Here is a 21,060-nt window from a genome sequence, read left to right on the forward strand (position 1 = left end):
AATAGTTACTCGTCGTACAGGGTGTCCCAAAAAAAAAAGAGGCCCCTCATTGCGCCCTCTTTTTCGCCTATTTCTGAAAAGCTGATCAAATATATTTTGGTATATAAAGAAACCTTTAATTGTTAGCTTTAATAAACCAAAACAATTATTTCAATCGGCTCACAACTTTTGAAGACATGCTTATTTAAAGACTCTGTCCAGGGATAGCAAACAGAGTGGTTGCGATGGGTCATGCTGTGGAGTGGCCTGCAAGATCACCAGACCTCATATTCGTCAAGGAGGCAACCAGGTAGAGGGCAGAGCAGCACAGTAATCTCACTTTAAAAGAACCAAAGACAAACTAAACAGCCCCTTTCGGGGCTACCTTTTATTCCAAAAAGAGAAATGACTTATGTTGTCAATAAATAGAAAGCAATAAACAAGAAAGTAAGAAACATAATAAAACAAAAGGTATAAAATAACCGAGAAAAACATAAATAAATGCAAGTATAGCAAAAGAAGTCCCATCCCACTTCAATTTCGCCCAAATTAACGACACTTAACAAAATCCATAACCCGTAAGCCCACCGATAAAGCCCATTCCCTAAAATAAAGTTGTCATTTTATAAAGTTATCATCAAGGAATGTTTTATATTCATGCATGGTATATGTACTTTTCAATCTTTGAAGTTGCCAAACCTCCTCCGTGGACAGAGTGAAAAACGGATACATTTCTTTAAAAGGGCATATCTTCAAAAGTTATGAGCCGATTGAAATAATTGTTTCGGTTTATTAAAGCTGACGGATAAAGGCTTCTTTACATATCAACATATACTTGATCAACTTTTCTAAAATAGGAGAAAAAGAGGGCGCAATGAGGGGCCTCTTTTTTGGGACACCCTGTATTTCAATGTATCTCCCAGGCCTATTAGTGGTATTTAACCTTGTGTCGTGGTACCAACAATATGTGATTCTCTGTGTATGGCGTCATATGTTGAGGGGTGTATGTCATATGGGTGAGGGTGGTTTACGATAGTATCTAGAGCGTGTTTAGGGTATTTCGGCAGTTGATGTTTGCATAAAGATAATTGAAAAACAATACGAAAGCGTTCCATTTCAAATTCCAAAAAACAAAGGTTAAACAGTTGAACTACAAAGGATAATCTGGGTAAAAATTATTGTTGAATTACCAGAAAAGGTTAGACACATTAAATATTTCGTTGATGTCTTGGTTTTCGATTGATATCATACGAATGCACGAAGTGGGGTATGGAGGAGGTTGCGCCCACGGTAATGGAGGTGTTTGTGTGAGTATTGTATTTGTACGGGTTTGTGTGTGTAGGGGGTGGGGGTGTGTGTGCGTCAAGTTGTTCGCATGGAGGTGGGGTGTGTGAATTAATTTTAAGAAAATCGATGAGAACATCACCGACAATCGTTTGAGAAATAATTGCAAGGCACATCGTGTGAAATTCTTTGCATTAGTACCTGTAGAGTGTGCTGAGGCTTGTGGATCAACGTCTTGGCGTTGTGCCTGTGCGTAGCGCACTATAAATCACTGCGCTTTTTTTTAATGTTATATTTTTGTCCTGACGTCGTCTGCTCAAGTATATCCCACTAAATATTACAGTAGTACATCCTACTCAAGTTAATGTTATTAGCATGTCATTAGTATCTGTACCAGGAGCCACCAGATGAGGCGCCACGCGGAAATAGAATACATCTGAAAATGGATACGCTTAAGGGCAGAGACGATATGAAATGAAGATTAGTGCTTGTTAATGCGTTTCAAAACAGAGTGACTAATAGAATGCCAAGGGTAATATAACAAAAGATTTAGTATCAATTGACAGGAACCCGCTTTATAAAGTGGCGTTTAAAAGCCCCCATGCAACTACCGGAGTCGTCTGTGAAATAGGTAAAAACTACACACCCCATACATCACACACATCCCTCTACACACAGAATATTGGCCTATTAAGTACAAAATTCAGATTGTTGCACCTTCCTTATTTAAACTAATAAAATAGGTTGCTAGTGAATAGTGGGTCTCATATCGGCCTCTTTGCAGGGTAATACATTGATCTTCTAGGAAATTAGTCAATGAAGCCAAGGTTACGTTTAAATTTCCATAAAACTGTTATGACAAATAATCGGTCAAAACGAAAGCTTTCTCTATTACCACCCTCCCAGTGAAAATCATGCACACAAAATCATGCTCATTTAAATAAGCCATGGAAAATCACGTATTAAACCCATACCTTTCCCTATAAGTTTCTCAATATTGCAGCACAGACACTACCAGCTTAGGCACCACCTAAAAGACAAAAATAGACATTTTACATGGAGCTGTGATATTAGTACGTCGCTACTTTTGTTACGAGATCAACAGAAGCTTCAATTCGTTACTTTTTAATAAACACTTTTCCCGTCTTAGAAACACCGGCCAAGTTACATGTTACATTGTCGATAGAGTCAAACTGCTTTAATAATCGAACTAGAAAACTCTTTCTAATACCTTTTTTTTTTACTATTTTGTCGATTTATTCCGCAAACATTTTATAAGTGTAACTTTATGAGCTTGTGCTCTATTTACATGTTACTTTGATAAATTTCCAACTTTGCTCATGTTCTCGGGAAAACCATGAAAATTCTCTTAAATTGGATATTTTAATCCTCTTTTTTTGGTTAACGTTCACCCGGTAAATGGAAAGCTTACGTTTCACATAAAAAGGCAAGTGGTTTAAACAAACGACTCTGCACTGAAACAAAATACACACACATTACGCATTGACTTACCCACCCCCACTCGCACAAGTAATTTTTGTCGGTGTGTATTCCTTTTTTTTCTATTGGTACCTGTCTTTTTAATTGTAGATTGGTAACAAGTTCGTCTACACCACACAACGACATCCGTTTTATAACGCGATCAATCATATGTAATGCTGCAGCATACTGCGCGTGGGCACTAATGGCAAAATGGAAAAGCGGATGTTGTCGTGAATTAATGGCCATGAACGTCATCAGATGACGAACGATATATGACTGTGTATTACTAATATCCACCTTCTCTCCCTGTTGAAAAACACAGTTTTATTTCATCCGTACAACATGTACTATCAGGTACACACGACATAAAATATACTCGAAGCTATGTAATGTGTGTGGATGGATCAGGCGCTTGGATGGTTGTGATATTCATACAGTAGTGGAATTAACGTACATGTTCACTGCGTATACGTACCTACATTATCATAACCAGAACGTGACATTTAAGCTTTAGTGTGAGTATATATAATATTGCATGTACACGTAGATATACGTAGTAAGAGATCCATACCAGGTGACATATTTTACATGTAGAGTGTAATGTCCAAGCGTAAAAGGTTTGAAAAGTGATTTAGTGGTGTATGCTCTACAATAGAGATGCTGAGTTGGAATATATCCATGTAAAAAATGCTAGGTTGTGAAAATGTGCTAGTTGCAGGTGAATTTAATTCAAATTCATTTGATCTGTAGTCAAATTATCTAAAATTAACCAAAAGTAAGGCACACTTATAGGTTTAAGAAATGATTTATGGTAATTTAGGGGGCGTTGATTTTGAATTTGTTGAATTTCTTTACCATGTAAAATTTCCAGGTTGGGGAAAGTGGTTTTAAAGGGGGATTTAATTTAAATTTGTGACCCGCTCTGACAAAAGCAGGAACAAGTCGCATTTTTGACATTTCAAGATTTGAATAATAATGTATGTTCTAGAAAATAAGCTTTAAAATGATACCAAAAATATATAAATAGCATAATAATAACTTTTAAGGATTTAAAAGTCTACTTAGTCCCACAGTCAAATACCATGAAATTAAGAGTTCCAAAATTTGATTTGTAATTTTGGGAATATCATCTTTAAAGGCCTGTAACTCAAAAACATGTCTGGCGACCTGTTCGGGTTTTGTTGGAGCTGGTCACATTTGTTTGTTAAAATGCGCAAAATAGGATTATAGTCAAAAATATTATCCACCTAAAGGTCCTAGATATAATTAAGGGTGATTCGAGGGAACCGAGTTCGAATCAGGTGTATTTAAAATTGTTATTTGTGACAATGTAGACAAACCCTTGTTTTGAAGGGAAACTAGCCGATTTTAAGACAAACAGGATATGAACACCTTTAGGAGCATTTGAAAGTGAAATATGTGTTCTATCTGTTTCATTATTAGTTAATGTTGATAATCAATGTTAAATCAAACATTAAAGGGCTACTTCCTATTTATGGCGTTAAGGTTCGTTCATACTATGCCACAATTGCTTTGCGGTGTGGTGCGTTACCGATATATCGATTTTTTTTGTCACAACTCACAGCAACTCGCATTTCCAAGTTAAAATGCATTTAAGGATACGATGCACTTTTTACGGACAAATGACTCATTTCGGAATGCGATCATGAACTTTGAAGAAAAAAAGTGTCCACGGGTTTCGATGGGACTGGAACCAGCAATTCGAAACTTCCTTTGATTACGCTTCTAGCGCTTTAGCGCTCGGCCACGGTGGCAGTTGAGCGGAGGAGTATTACACTACAAAACACAAATATCATAATGGCATCGTTAGCCTTTTGTTTACTAAAAAATGACGTGTTTTGTAAAAATAGATTGGCCGTTTTATGTATAAATAGCACGGGCGTTTGGAAAAGGTTTCAAACAAATAATAAAGACACTGATGTGATGATGAAATTGCGTAAGTCGGGAAATATCTGCGTCGCAATGTTTTGTTTTGGTTTTTGGAATTTGACCTTAAAAGTTACGACATCATGACTTTATCATTAGAAATCAACAAAAGATATTTCAACAGTATATGGCCTCATTCTTTCTCCTGGGTGTTTTGTACATGCACGTAAAATAGCTTCAACAATGGTTCGATGCATAATGGTAAAAACAGCCTTGACCTAAAAAAGGGCGAGAGGTGCCATATTTGAGGCCGGATTCAGGCTAAATTTAAAATTGGTATAAAACGTTTGTTTTTTGATGGATTACAAAAATTAATTTTTACCATAAAAAGAAATTGTGTCTGGCGTAAATTACACTACAGTTTTTATTCCTAGGGTTCTTTGACTTCTTCAAATATTTTTTATAATGATAGAGTGAATCCCTGGCCCTCTATTATTACGTACAAAAGATCGCGCCCCTTAACTTCTCTGATATCGAGACTTTAATTAGTTTAATCTTTGTTTTTCTCTTTTTTTTTTATGTAGGTATATAAAAGATTAACAAAATGGGTCAAGTCAAGAGTCGGCGAAGGGATTGACGAAATCAAAGGCAAATGCTGACGAGAAATCAAATTTTTACAAGACAGGAAAAAAGACAAAAGACCACCCAGCGTGTATCAACGACATACTTGTAGATGATGTACTACTTAAGATATTTTCTTTCTTGACCGTATTTGAGAAACTTACAGTATCCAGGTTTGTAATTTCTTCGTTTAAAGTAGAATTTAGATATAGTGAACATATCAGATGAGAACACATTGCATTTGTAGACAATAAGTTGTTCTTTAGCCTTTGGATTCAGAAACGAGAGATTGTTCAATGTTCATATCTCATTCGAACTACAGAGGTTGGCCTTCAAAAAATAATGTGCATATGTCACATGTGTAATTGGTAACATACAACAAATTATTTTTCAGACAATATAAATTATGGTGTTATCACTTATAGTGTAATTATTTTTCTCACGCTTATACAATGGCACATTTGACAATATAGAAATGTTTCCTTTATTTAGATCGATAGAGTAGATAACACGAGAGCATACCGAACATTAATTTACAAAAAATAAAATACAATGCAGAATTGTGATCACTTACTAATCTTGTGAACTAAAAAAAATCTTGCTCGCGATAGAAATTTAATTCAAGAGCCAGCATTTTATCATTATTGATTTTATAGTTGAAAAGCGTCGATTGAAGACTTTTAAATACAATATTTTCTAATTATTTTCAATTTTGGCAGAACTTGCAAAAGATGGCACAACCTCATCAAAGAATCTCATTTATGGCAAACTGTAGATTTCTGGAATAGTAGCACATTATTAAAGGACAGCAGAAGTCGGGAAATTCCTAAAGAGGGGATTGATGTTGACGCAAAGTCTGCGTTACGAATTCTTCAATCGTACACAGATTCCTTGTTGAAACGGGTGTACCTCAGGGCATCAAACTTGGCCGTTATGCGATACTTGTCCAACAACTGTCCAAATCTACAAACACTTTCCCTTTTGTCATCAGAACAACATATTCCATATTGTGATGTCGACATCAATGGATATTTCTCAGAGTCAAATTTTGCCCTACCTTTGACACTTGAACAACTACAGTTGTCTTTCTCAGCTGTGACACTGGGTTTAAGTGAATCGTCTGAGTTCAAGATGTTAACCATGATGCAATTTAAACATACAGTCTTACCAAACATTATAAAATGTCAACATTTACGCCACATAACATTGAAAATGTGTAATGGAATATCTGTAGAAGATGTTGAAATATTAACATCTGGATTACCGAAGCTTCAAGAAATCTGGATGCTCACTTTTGCAACTTATCCTGACACTACTGAAACTCTTGAAGAGATCCTTAGACGCATTGTTCATAATCTTCCAGATCTTACAAGTCTACGTTTCATGCCAGTCAATCGTAGCTTCTCCGGCTATGGTGATTATCCACCAAGTTACAATATAGACAATCTCTTACAAGATTTAAGCAAACGATCTCACCTGAGAGAATTGCGCGTCCGAGATGCTATGTTCAATCCGGAAGCGTTCGCAGCAATGACCAGAGCTCAAGAGAAGATGGAGGAACTTGTACTATGGAACTGTGACTGCGTTACTGACGAAATCATGAAAATCATCGCACGAGATCTGCTTAGTCTGAAGATTTTAGAATTGCCTTTCTCTCGACCGTACACAGACAGAGGATTAAAGGCCTTAAATCATCATCCGTCGTTGCATACGTTGAATGTATTTAGGTCCATGTTGGATGTGTCTTTTCAGGCACTTTCGACAGAAGTCATCTTTGATACACTGCTGACGTTACCAAACCTTGAGCAAGCAGGAGGTTTGCATTGGCAAAGTATAGATGCTGACTTTCCGCAATTTGTGGAGAAACTACGAGTGACTAAGCCAAATATTAGGATTGAAATGTCATAAACATGCGACACACAAAGACCACTTTTTTCTTATAAAAGTACAGAAGTTAAAACGAAAAAGTATGAACTATTTCCAACTCCACTTGATTTGAGCTGTTTATGCTAGTAGTGCTGCCTTATACGATTTATATGCTACAAAAAGATAAGTAAGCGATAAATCCTAAACTCTTCATGAAATGGTGACTTTCTTCCGTAAATAAATACAGGCAAGTTGGCAATGAAGTCTTCTCAAATGAGCATCTTTTTTGCTCAACTGTCTAGGGACTATAATGATGTTGATCAGCTGTTCAAGGGCATCATCACATCGTGTTTAGAGCTTCTTGAAATCCATGCTACATCCGTTACCAAGACAAGAGATGTGACACATCGTCATGGCTGTAGTGGTGAATCCATTGATAACGCTCGTAGGTAGAGACGTGGGTCTCAGAGGAAGTGGTGTAAAACTGGCTCCCCTGTCCATATGCTGCTGTCTACAATATGCTGCTGGATCTAATACAATGCAGTGGTGGGGAGAGCATTAAAAGAAACTGCAATGGCCGCGACCTTTTCAATATGGAGACCATCGTGCGTGGTTGAATGTCTTTGCAACTTTTCAAATCGCATCAATCTTAACAAAATCGTCAAATTTTGACGATTTTGGATTCTTTTTACGCACACAAGTGAGTTATCTTACTCCAACTACAATGTTTTCTTAAGGGTAGACTGAAAATCGATTTTTATTATCTAGATCAATATATATATATATATAAATAACACCTTGATGTTTTGCAAAACTTCATTCTACAAATCGTATACTTTGCAAACTTGCTTAATTTATTGTTGTTAATGAGTTATGTACGTTTTACAAAAGTGCTGTTGTTTCAGTCCTCTTTACAACGTAACTCAAGAACCGCAGCACCTATAAAAGTATATCTGTGATATTTATTTCTTCTACACACTCGCTATCAATTGAGCAATACAGTTTTCGCCAAAGCTCACTACCATTCGTAAGATGCTGTGAACTACCAAATCACAACAGTTTAAAATAATTAATAACCTTAATCATAAGTTGTTATATTGTCATACTTCTTGATTAAAATCAATAACTGCTTGAATACACTACGTAACCGGGACATATTTCAAACCTGATTTGATACCTAATAATATATTGAGTATTAGTGGGTTTTAATTGATCGTGCCGGAGAAAAGCAGGCAGTGGCAGGAACATCAAGGTTGACCGAAATTGCCCATATTTGGTGTAGTAGGGGTGTTTGATGAAACATTCTCACTGAAACTTTTTCAGGATTCTGACCCCCCTTGTTAAGGGTTTATAGCCCTTATTTGTTTTGGTACAATCTACCCCCCTTAAAAATGGATGAATTTTTCCTGAATTTAGGACAATTTTGTATTCTCATTTTTTCACAAGTGGTTGAAGTTATTTAGGTAAATTAAGTATGTGTAGGAAACACCTACCCCGGGCATTACAGGGAACAATTGACATTCAACCAACCCCTATCATTTGGCTCTAGGGGGTGTCTAAACATACCCCCCTCAAAATGTCTTAAAAATTGAAATTTTAGTCGATGAATTCAAATGCAAATATAAAAAATATACATCAAAATTTTGAATTTTTTTTGTGTCATTAGAGTGACCAAACATGTGGCTGTGGGAAACAAATTAGAATATCTTGGGGCGGTGTTGCATTTTTCAGAAAATACAGTGTTTCTATATGGTATTTAAGCAATATTACAAAGCTGAAAATATTGTAATATTAATGAAATACGTGATTATTTCAACTACATACTTTATTTAGAGCTGGTTATTAAGTTGAGTAAGGTTTTAAACTTTAATAACATAGATAACAAAAGCAAAATGTTACTAAAATTTAAGTGTTTCTAGATTTTATTCGACCTAAAATGAGAAAAACCTAAAATACTTGGTCAAACACTCAGGAATTTTAAAGTTTTTAAAGAACAGGTTGATTGAACAAACCGTTTATGAACAGATTCAAACAAAAGTAATAAATCAACAATTATTTGGTAAGCAGCACTCCCTTAGGATTTAAATCATGATCATACAACATTATTTAGCATTAACATATAAATATGAGTTATTATAGACCTAGCAATTCAGTTGTTTATTAGTGCATAATCATGATGACACTTTGCATCTTACCGTTCTTTTCGACGCCTAATTGTACTACAGCTGAGGACAGGCAAGTGTCAAAATGATATTCAAGCTTACACATAAGAAATTGTATGGAACTGAAAGTGCATTTATGTTTACATTGCTTTGAGGAATCACTACAATAAGATCCATGTTTTTTTCACACTGCTTTTGGAAATGTTGATAACGATCAGAGCCTTCTCAAATTGTCACAACGTATACCATGCCCTTATTTGCTTTGCTTTGAACGATTGTAATATACAATATAATTGTAATACAAAAATTATTACCTCATTATACCTCATTCATTCTAGTGAACATTATAGTTAACAAATAATAATTCAAGCAACCCCTATCATTTGTCCTCCCTCAGAACTTCTTTAAAATGTTCATTAAATTAATTCACAAGCATATAGAATATGCATCCAAATTTTGTTTTGTTTTCATCTTCCTCCAAATGAACCAACCTTACGCTGTAGGCCTAGACTGTGGGAAACAAATCAGATTATCTTTGGACAGTGTTGCTTGGTTTAATTAGAAAATTCAGTGTTTCTATATGGTATTTTAGCACATGTCTTTTAAGGCATTTCTTCATTATAAAGTTGACTAAAGTTACCTAGCTGATAATAAATGGAAAAATACTAAACCTTTAAAACGGAGATATTTCTATATCTTATTCCCTCCAAAATGAGTAAAACAAAATTATCGTATTTTAATCAAATACTGAAGACTATTAAAGAACATTTGATTAAACCATCAAAAAGCTGAAATATATCGTGTGTCTTCTATATAAATAAAAGGAAGTCGCTAAATCTTGTGCGCGAATAGACTCAGAGATGATTTCACTTTCAGCTCTGATTTATTCGTACATTGATCGGGTACATATTGCCATTAAACCATCTGAGGTTCATTTTGCAAAAATTGATGGTAACTAAGAGAATAACATAAAAACTGTCGTGTTGCTATGCAAAATCGCATGCAGTGGCATTGTGGGTAATAAGGACAGTGTGAACCGCGTAATAATATTTCCATTAAAACCATACGCAGAGCAACATTGCCCTGTTTTCTGCCAACTGCGAGGTGGCCAAGAAATGATTCAGGCTATCTAGATGCACAACGTCGCGTACTTTAAGAATGATCTTACGAGCTTTTCGCCCCTACGCAGAGCTACGCACCCCATTTTCCGCCACTGCACCGAAGTTGGCAGCCAAGAGATTAAGGCTACGTCGTGAATTTTATTATTTATTCTAGGCCTATAATGAATCGTCGTTTAGTTTTACAGCCACATTCATACGGGAGATTGAGGAATATACGGGGAACGCATTGCACTTTATTTGGTTGAAAACGGTCAAGACCAAGAATTGGCCTCAAAATCAGTGAAAATATGGTTAAAACCGGGGTTTTTCCCGGGATTTTTTGTTGTCAAAACTCAGTGGTAGCGCCGCTAGCGCGTACCGTAACTAACTGGCAGCAGGGGGTTGGCGTTAGTACGTCGGCGTACTGAGCAATGTGACGCGCACGTACGGGGTGCATAATATGCACAGACCAACTTTCCGTGCCAGAAAAGAAAAGAAAGGAAGACAAAACTGAAAAGGTAGGCCTATGGATGGGACAAGCTAAGCAGGAAATATAAAAAATGGGAACAAAATGTAGAAAAAAGCCAAAACTAAAAGGAGAAATGTAAGAAATGGTAGATTTATAAAATAATGCATGGGAACGGGGCTCAATAAATGAATAACATGGAAACGGAAATCACGAGCTATATAAAGCAGCATGGGAACAAAATAGACCTATGCAAAAGAAACTGAAGAGAAAGAAAGGAGCTAAATGAATAGAAAAAAAAAAGAAGAAGACAAAAAAGGTAGGCCTACGGGTAGGCCTATAATTATACAGGTTATAATGATTACAGTAACTAAATGAAACGGGAGCAAACTAAAGAGGGAAAGAAAGAAACTAATCAGGAAAATTAAGGGAAAAAAGAAGTTAAAATTAGAAACTAATCAGGAAAAATAAGAAAAATAAATAACAACTGAAGGAAACGGGAAATCACAAGCTAAGCAGCTGATAAAAATCAAGCTATAAAGGGAAACGTATAAGAAAGGATAGATTTAGAAAATAATGGGAATGGGGTAAGGCCTAGATAGATAAATAACATGGAAACGGAAAATCACAAGCTAAATAGCATTTTGTTTTAATGGAAACAAACTAGGCCCGTGCAGAATAAACTGAAAAGAAAATGGAAATGCAAGAAGGGACAGGTTTAGAAAAATAAAATTTACCTTTCAATGATTCTACCTTTTCAGTAATTCCTCCTGTTTTAGTGATCGCTCCCATTTACTCATCTAGCGGGGACCCGCGCGAAGCGCGGGTATCCCGCTAGTTTATGCATAATGCCATGTTGCACGTATACTAAAATCAAATGAGCATGTATGCCAGAATCTTATGTATGCAAGAATAGTATCATAAGAATAAATATTCTTATGTAGATTTTGAGGTTCATTTGCTTCAGCAACAAGTGTCAACATTATTTTCGAGTTGACTTGACATCTGAAGATCTTGTTTGGAGCTGAAAGTGTAAAGTTACATTCCTCTAAGCCATCTACAAATTGTCACAAAGTAGATTGGCTGTGCACTTATTTGCTTTGTTTTAAAATATCACAATCAGCCTATAGATAATATAGCAGGATAAAGCAGGATACTCGCAATATTTGGGTATCTCAAATGGAAATCTGTCACTTTTTCAAAAATCCGGACGTGAAACATGTTTTTTATTTTACTTGGCCTTACGTATGTAATGAACCCGACTATGTAAAGTACAGGCAGAAATGCAGAGAATAACGGGCTTACTAACAAGAGATGTACCATGTGTCTTCCCGGGTCCGCATTCATTGGTATCAATTCAAAATAACAACAATTGAATAAAAATCCTGGTTTGATTTAGTGAATACTTCAGTATTTATAAGGCAGTTGCAGTTCAAGCATGCAGTGTAGCATGAATTGAAGAACATAATTAAAAGACCATATCTGCCCCAGCTATTAGCTAGGCCTACTGGAGCCACATCTTATGGCTAAGATTCTTGGGCACTTGCAGCATAGTGTTTCTAGAATAATTTATTTGTGAATGTAAACTGTGATCCAATTTATTTGTACTGATTAACTTACTCCTTTATAAAACTCTTGTGATTTATGTTAGTAATTAGCTAGTAGCCAACTAATATCCTAGTTTATTACCAGTGGCGTGCGCAAGGGGGGGGGGGGGGCAGGGGGCTACGGTCTCCCACTTGTGTTGGTCATTCGGGGGGAAATCAGTCATTTCCCCCGAAATTACTGATTTCGCCCGCACCTTACACTCCTAATCAGACTCCATTCGGGGGAACTGAACAACCTCCCCCCTCCATTTTCAATGTGCTGCGCACAGCACTGTTTCTTACTCATAACATTGAGGGCTTTTAGGCATAATTTTTATTAATATATAAAAACAATATATATGATATAATTTAAAAAATGCAGACACAATAGGCCTACATAATGGACTTACATTTATATTGATATTTTGTTCATCATGGTTTATCACACTTTTACAAGGTAATCTTGTATTCAGTATTTCTGTTTTGCGTTTTACTCGGATAGCTAAATACGAATTATTTTGTGTTTAGAAACACTTCTGCAGACTTGACATGATTCTGTATAGAAAATTCTAAAACAATGTCACCATATGAAAACATTTTAGGCATTTTAAGACTAAAAATAGAATCGTCACATTCAGTTTCCTCCAATTTTTATACTCACAATATCATTTTCAAGAAATTTATTAGGCGAAAATACTGTCTAGAAACACCAATTTTATGCAAATTTGTTACACCGCCCAAATCTACCATTTATTGTTTGGAGTAGACCAATATAGCCTCAAAATGTTGACATTAAAAAAATCAATATTTAAGATGTATATTTTTATAAAAGGGCTTTAAAAATTGCCCTTTTTTTACATTTTTTAAAAATGCTAAAGAGGGGTAACATTGATGACCCCCTCCTGAAAACCCAAGACCCCAATCATTGCAATTTCAAGTTCTATATTACAAATAAACTATGCTCTTGACAAATATTTCAAAATAAAATCCAATCGAGAAGTTGCTGATAGAAAAATAACTTCATAAACTTTGCCATTTTTCAACTGTTTTCACAGCAATTTTCCTGTGTCAAAAGCCCCAAATTAGGGGGTACCCATATCTCCCTACCCAGGGGGGTCAGGTGGGTCTAGTCTGGCATGTGAAAATATGTCATCCAGTACATCAATCTTACAAAGTATGAACCGATTTGGCCAACCTTCATGTTCCCAGATTTTGTCATATTGCCTGCATCTCTCTGGCATGGACAATTAAGCGGTTTGCCGTCGGACAAGTTTAGAACTGTCAAGCTTTCGTCAGGAGTAGCTCTGACTTCTTCAGGACAAAGTACCTAAGAATGAGACATGTAGACCGCCCTTGCCTACTAATGACTCTGAAAAGAGCCGTTCACTGAAGACTGCCCCTTGTCAACAGAGAACAGTCTTCAGTGAATGGCTCTTTACAGAGTCATCAGTAGGCAAATGGCGGTCTACATGTCTCATTCTTATCTTGTCCGACGGCGAACCCGCTAAAAACCCACTAATTGTTGTGAATTCCCGTCGTAAAAGCCTATCCCACAATTTAATATATTGAGTTGCACAAAATTTGACATTTCTCGAATTACTTAATATGGCTCTTCAAAAATTGACAGGTTTGGCATGAACATGTAAATTAAATGTACATAGATAAAAGCATATGGCGCTAATCAGCCTTAACATTTGCTATTCCTAGCATATATGAGTTTACAATATATTTAAAAATGACGCAATGCATGAGCCTGTTATTTGAGTTGTGAACACAAATCCCCTGCCAAATAAATTCAAGAAAAGCTTGAGTAATTATGTATGTATGCACTTTTTTCTTTGAATGAAAGGGAACATTATAATGTACCATCTCTCGTAACAGAAATTACGGCATAGTTTAATGATGTGTAAATTTGAACACTTAAAATAACCCTTCTATTGGTGGCAGACAGCTACTAATGCGATGCAATAATTTACTTTCAGTGGATATATGATTTGTCACAATATGGTTTTTCATTTGAAAAAATGTTTCAGTGGATTTTTGCAGAGTATTTGACATAAGAATCCAGCACATGTTATTAATGGTTATGTCCTAACAATTGCACACACCAAGTAGATTTTCTTAAATGAACATTAGCATTGATTTTCCCTAAAATGTGGAACGTACTTCTAAAACACATGATAAAATACAAATATAACGCTGCTATTGTTTAATTGATTTCCCTTTTGCCTAATTCTGCCATGATGAATAATAAAATATGATTATTACTGCTTAACTTTAACATTGGTATTCTCTTATTTGAAAAACAGAATATATAATGTAAACATTTAACGCTGATAACCCGATCTAACAAAAATTAAAAGAAGACTGCATGTCCTTTTGAAAGCATTAAAATCTTTGCACAATTGTTTTCCACAATTCTGCCGTGATTCTGCCGTGACAAAACATAATAATTTAAAACTGATTTGCTAAGTTACCTTTTTCTTTATTTTCGATTTGACAGAACATGCAAAAGATGGAAGAGTCTCATCAGAGAACCACATTTGTGGCAAACTGTAGACTTTTGGAATGGTTGTCGCTGGTATCCACCAGGCCAAAATGAAGCTAAGCACATTAATAAGTTTGTAAATATGACTCTGCGATTCCTTCAATCATACACTGATTCCTCGCTGGAAGGGATGTACCTCAGGGCGTCAAACTGGGCCCTTATGCGATACTTGACCAACAACTGTCCACATCTGCAAACTCTTTCGTTTCTTTCACCAGATCACAATACTCCGTTTTATTGCAATAACGACATAACTAAGTATTTTGTCAATAACAATTTCGTTTTACCTTTAAAACTTGAAAAGCTTCAGTTATCATTCGTTGCTAATAGAAAATGGGCGTATAATAATTACGGCCCCCAATTAGAATTTCAGATATTATCAATCATGCAATTCAGAGACACTGTCATACCAAGAATGCTACAATGTCAAAATTTACGCCACCTAACACTTTATAGGTGTGATCAAATATCACCAGAAGACGTAGAAATATTGACGTCTGGATTACCAAAGCTTCAAGAAATCTGGCTGCTTCATTTCACCACTTCATCTAATTTCAGACGCGGCCATACTGCAGCTCTGGAAGATATCCTCCGAAGAATCGTTAGTAATCTTCTAGACCTTACAAGCCTTCGTTTTATAACAGCGAACGATTATTATGATGCATATGAGTACAGTATAAACAACATCTTACATGAATTATGTAATCGACGAGAGTTTAAGCATCTTTACATAACAGAGGCTTTATTTAACCGGGAATCTTTCGCTATAATGACACAAGCACTACCTAACATGACAGAACTGGGGCTTTACGCTTGCAACTGCGTAACTGACAAAATTATGAAAATAATCGCACGTAATCTAAGCAATCTGAAGGTTTTAATATTAAACGATTGCAGACCATACACAGACACCGGATTAAAGGCGTTGAAGTACCATCCTACGCTACAATCATTGACGATTTTCAAGGAACCAATATTGTCGACAGAAGCTATCTTTGAGACGCTTATGTCGTTACCAAAGCTCAAGGAAGCAAAACTTCTGAATTGGAGTCGTCGCTCCGATGAAGATAATATTATCTTTCAGCGATTGTTTAAGGAATTTCGCGCAATTAAGCCGCATGTTAGAATCTGTGCCCTGGAGAGAGGTGACTTTATGACCAGTGGGTATCAACAGTGCCCACAACCACGCGGATGTGGAATAAATTTGAGAGAAAAGGGCAATAAATCAGCATGCACGCAACAATAAAATTAAACATATATCTCACTTTTGATATATTAAACAATAGATGCGTAATTGCTCTGCATTAAGATAACTTTGTAAATGATAATAATAATTAAAAAAATACCCGTGGACGAAATGGATATCATTGCCTCTATTCAAATTAGCACAATGAACTGATTGTTGCGACTATTTCGTACATTCTTCTTACCGCTTACTACTACATTTATATTCTTCACCATGTATGTAAATATAGTTAATATAATTTTACCGTTTGTAATGAATACATTTTCTAATTGCTTAACATTTTGCTCAATAACGAATTTTTATGCTCAAAACTAATTAAAACCAGCACATTATTTAGGTGTTACTGGTTACAATGTGAAGACAATAACAGCATGATTAATGCATTCTATCAGTAACTTGTGATACATATAAATCGCTATTATGCTATCTAAATCCGAAAATCTTCAGATCGTACGGTCTTTTTAGGGTATTGAATAAACTGGTTCACAGATTATTGCCATCAAGATATCAGAAATGGTGTTTTATCGGAGTCTCGAAAATATTGGTGTTCCGCAGGGCTCCATGGTGAGTCCTTTGTTATTTGGCTACATATTTGTGGTGATTTTCGCATACCGGCCAATAGCAAGCTATTATAAACAATCCCTAAATAACCCGTGTCATGCCTGATGCGATTCACCTAGCGTAGCTAGTGACCATGGTATGTGGCTAGTGACCACTGTATTATTATGTAGATTCTCTGGGACTCGTCAGTATAAGAACAACAATGGCATTGTAAGGACGTTTGGAAAATGATGTTGAATGCAAATAACCTAATTAGCAGTTTCAAATGGTCAATTGCAAAAACTTGGTGCCTGTTATATCATATGTTCTTCACTATAGACCTATGTCGATAGTATATAATTTAGTTGTATTGTAAGCAAATCGATGTACCTTGAGTAATTTAATTTGTTAATTTGTTTTGCTTCGGGGATTTGAGTTGTGATGTTCCTTTCATGCAATCAAGAAAAAGTAACTTGAGATGATTCTGGGAATCCCCTAGCTTGTTTATAAAATTTCATCAGACAGGTCTATCATATGAATCATAGGATTTTTTTTTATTAGTGATGCCAATAAATAATTATGGAGAATCTCAGGAAAGTCACAGACATTGCAATGTAAAGTGGAAATGTAGGATAAGTACCAATAATATTAGAATATGATTAAATATTTGTAATTAATTAAAGAATGGTAGTTGAAAGAATGAAAATCCTCGATTGGATATTTACTATAAATAGATGACAAAAACTTTCTGCTATTCTGACAGTTCTAAATTATACTGTGAAAAGTTTAACTATAAGTGCTATCAAAGTAGGGCATTTGGCGCTAGACATTTTAGGGCAGTGAAAGTACTACAATTTAGCCAATGAGCTAGGAGGATTGCAATTAAAACAAAAATGTGCACCCCCAAAGGATTTATGCAGGATCTTCTTCGACAAGTTGAGTTCTAGTTAAGGTACACTATTATCACAGGGGCTGAGAATAGTTGTCTGTTCTGAGAAAAATAAGTGATTGGTGAAAGTAAAATTGTTAAGATATTGTCATCTTTGCAAGGATTTATATACATATTCATTCTATAAGTTTGGGTTCAAGTCTACAGTGGACATCGCCTTATCTTTGCAAGGATTTATACACATATTATATGAAATGGACTTCAGAGAATGAAACTTTAATGAGTGAAAATGATCAGCAACATGAACAAGATTATTTGCTACATTTGATTTATATGTAAAAGCATTGTCTAATCATACTGTACTTCACAATACATTTATTTGTTTTGAATTATAGAGCAGTGTGTTTCGGCCTTCAGCCATTTCGTGATTTCAGCATCTTCGTTTTTCAGTTTGGATCAAAAAACATCGACGACAGAACCTTATGTCCAAAATTTTAGTTGATTCTGATTCTGCGTTTCGGTGCCATGCATAATTACATGCATTATACCGCCTACCGCCCCATGTCACTGCGTTCATGGCGTTGTAGACAGGAACTAAAAACTGGATAATTTCGTTTTGCAACGGATGATGGAAAGACAATACTCGTGTACTTGGTTCATGTAGATCAAGGTTTCTAACGATATATTTATTTCAGCTTTTTTGGTGGAGGATGAGGTTATGTATCACCACATGCCCGCCCTATTAATGATGACCATGATGAATTGGTTTGAGAAGGGATGGCGTAAAATAAACAGACGAAATAAATATGCCACAACCATCACACACTATACATGCTATACCAAATAAAATCAACTTATCCAAATTTAATGCCCTTATTTTTTTCATATCAATTCCCTTTCACAGAGCTTGCAAGAGATGGAACACTCTTATGAAAGAACCCCAATTATGGCACATGATAGATTTCCATAGAGAAAGACGCAACGATGAATATTCCATTGAGGAAGGGACTGAGGAAAGATGTACTCTTGCAGCACTTAAAACTTACGCTCGATTTTTAAAAAGAGTGTATCTTCACGTGGTAACTGTTGATGTCCTACATTATGTAACAAACAACTGTCCACATTTGCAAACATTATCCATCATGCCTTCCGGACCGTATCAGCAAATGGTCATGTGGTACCTATGTAAACGGGGTGAGGAAAATTGTGAATACATAAGAGGGCCTAGTTTTGTTTTACCGTCTACATTGAGAGAACTACAGTTATCGTTTAGCATGATCGATCCTAGATTAGTGGAAGATCCGTTCGAGTGCAATGACATTACACAGAGAGTTTTAAACACTGTATCTCATTGTGATAATTTGTATCACTTAACGCTCATGGAATGTGCACAATTGCACATGCTTTTGGTTCCATTAGCGAGAGGATTTCCGAATCTACGGGAACTGTGGCTGCTAAAATTCACCACCGATCCATCCGATTCAAATACAAATTTTCAGGAAATTTTATGCCAAATCGTGCGCAGTTTAAAAGACCTGAAAAGTCTTCGGTTTATACCACGTTTTCGACAAATTGCATATATTCCAGCAATTATTATCGGTCCTTCAATTTATGCTATCAATGATATCCTCTGCAAACAATTAGGGCAGCTGCGAGATTTAAAAGATTTCGGAATTGGTGATGTCAGATTTACTCTGGAATCGTTCATTATTTTGACAAGCACATTAGTACATCTTGAGGAGCTTACTTTAAGGAACTGTGACTGCGTAACAGACGAAATTCTTTCATTCATAGCAAAGGATTTGTCCTGTTTGAAGATGTTAGATTTAACTGGTTCACGACCGTATACTGATAAGGGCTTAATACCATTGCAGTACCATCCATCACTTCAAATCATCAAGTTCTATAGACCCAGTGATATTCCGTTTCAATCATATGCAGGGCTTTTTGAGACATTTGTGACATTACCAAAACTTGAGCAGGTAAAAGGTCTTGGTGCCATCGATTTATGCAATGCAGACATTCGAACATATTTTGAGCAGTTACTCTTCATGAAACCAAATGTGAAATTGGATATCAAAATTGAGAAAGAGTTCAAAAGTCAACAGATATGACAGATGAAAACGAATATTAATTCAGCTGCATAAACTGTAATTGTAGTGACGAGCTCTTTTTTGGTGGAAAATTTGAGCGGGAAGTAATCCCATCAAAATTTTGGCGGGAAATAATCCCACCAAAATATTAATCTTTTTCAACAACTAAATATCACAGTAAGGAAAATAATGCTGCAACTTGTACCTTTGGATATATCGTGATATTCAGATACTTATGTGCAATAATCCTGGATAATTCTTGATTTGTTTTTAATCGTCGGGTTTTTTATCAGTGTTTTTTGAAACTCGCGGACATAATTTGTATTTCTTCATCCATACAATCCACCACGTACCGACTTGCGCTCAGCTAACAAAAATCTTCTTGAACAAAAAACATCCCGGTCATAGAGGACAGATTATTTGCCGTGGCAGCTTCTCATCTGTGGAACTCTCTACCTCATCATATCCGTGCCTGCTCTTCACTTGAACATTTAAATCATGTCTTAAAACTTATCTTATGAACATTGCTTATGATTAAGTTTTTGTTTATCTATACCTTGTTATATATTTGTTGTTATTTGGTTTTGTTGCTCTTTGTTCGAGCTCTTCTTGCGCCATGAGTGCTTTTTGCAGATTTGTTCGCATTTGAAATGTTTATCATTATTACTACGCGTGTAAGGAATAATTTGACGATGTTTGCAGAGCCTTATTGTGATATGATTTGTTTTCTCGAAATTCCTATGGCGAGAATTTTGTCCTGTCAACACGTGATTTTTAAAGCCATTTTAGATTTATAAATTTGGAATAGTTTCAATAAATAATGAGTACGCCTAACACTCCGCAGCAATTCCTGGTGCCACTGAGCATCTGCTGAGAGCCAAAATGTTTATTGAGAACCCTTCCTATAATTTTTCAACAAAAAAAAATCTCAAAATCACGTCCGATGTGAACCCATATTAGTACAGTGAAACAATAAACAGAACCTTCACGGGGGAAGAACTATCTATGGTAGTTAATGACCGTATATATCAAGCAGGTGTTTACAAATGTATGAGCATGGTACATTCAAATGTATTGTCTGAATCATTGAGTCGCTCCCAGGTTTTGACAATAATTACAATGACGTCGTGAATGACTCGGTGTTTTCATTTTATTATTTGAAAAATGAATCGCAGGCTATAACGAGTGATAAGAGTCATGGCAGTTTATTTCACCAATATTAATTTGAACTAAAATAACAGTAAACAGGAAGGTCCAGGGGCGTAGCCAGCTTTCTTGGTCAGGGGGGGCAAAATAAAATTCAAATTCATA

At 35.8% G+C, this 21,060-nt stretch overlaps 1 protein-coding gene across 1 annotated transcript; it reads left to right on the forward strand.

The window, feature by feature from the left end:
• Positions 1-5,275: 5,275 nt before the first annotated feature.
• Positions 5,276-17,371, forward strand: LOC140143505 (uncharacterized). The gene is made up of 3 exons (XM_072165336.1): positions 5,276-5,426; positions 5,973-7,819; positions 14,937-17,371. Exon 2 carries the CDS (start codon positions 6,187-6,189, stop codon positions 7,159-7,161), a length of 975 nt encoding a protein of 324 aa, XP_072021437.1. The 5' UTR covers positions 5,276-5,426; positions 5,973-6,186; the 3' UTR covers positions 7,162-7,819; positions 14,937-17,371.
• The last annotated feature ends 3,689 nt before the right edge of the window (positions 17,372-21,060 follow it).

Source organism: Amphiura filiformis, unplaced genomic scaffold, assembly GCF_039555335.1.
Source record: "Amphiura filiformis unplaced genomic scaffold, Afil_fr2py scaffold_22, whole genome shotgun sequence".
NCBI classification, from domain to species: domain Eukaryota; kingdom Metazoa; phylum Echinodermata; class Ophiuroidea; order Amphilepidida; family Amphiuridae; genus Amphiura; species Amphiura filiformis.

What these genes read in the sequence shown, in the direction of transcription:
- LOC140143505 (XM_072165336.1), top strand. Translation starts at nt 6,187, where the DNA reads ATGCGATACTTGTCCAACAACTGTCCAAATCTACAAACACTTTCCCTT.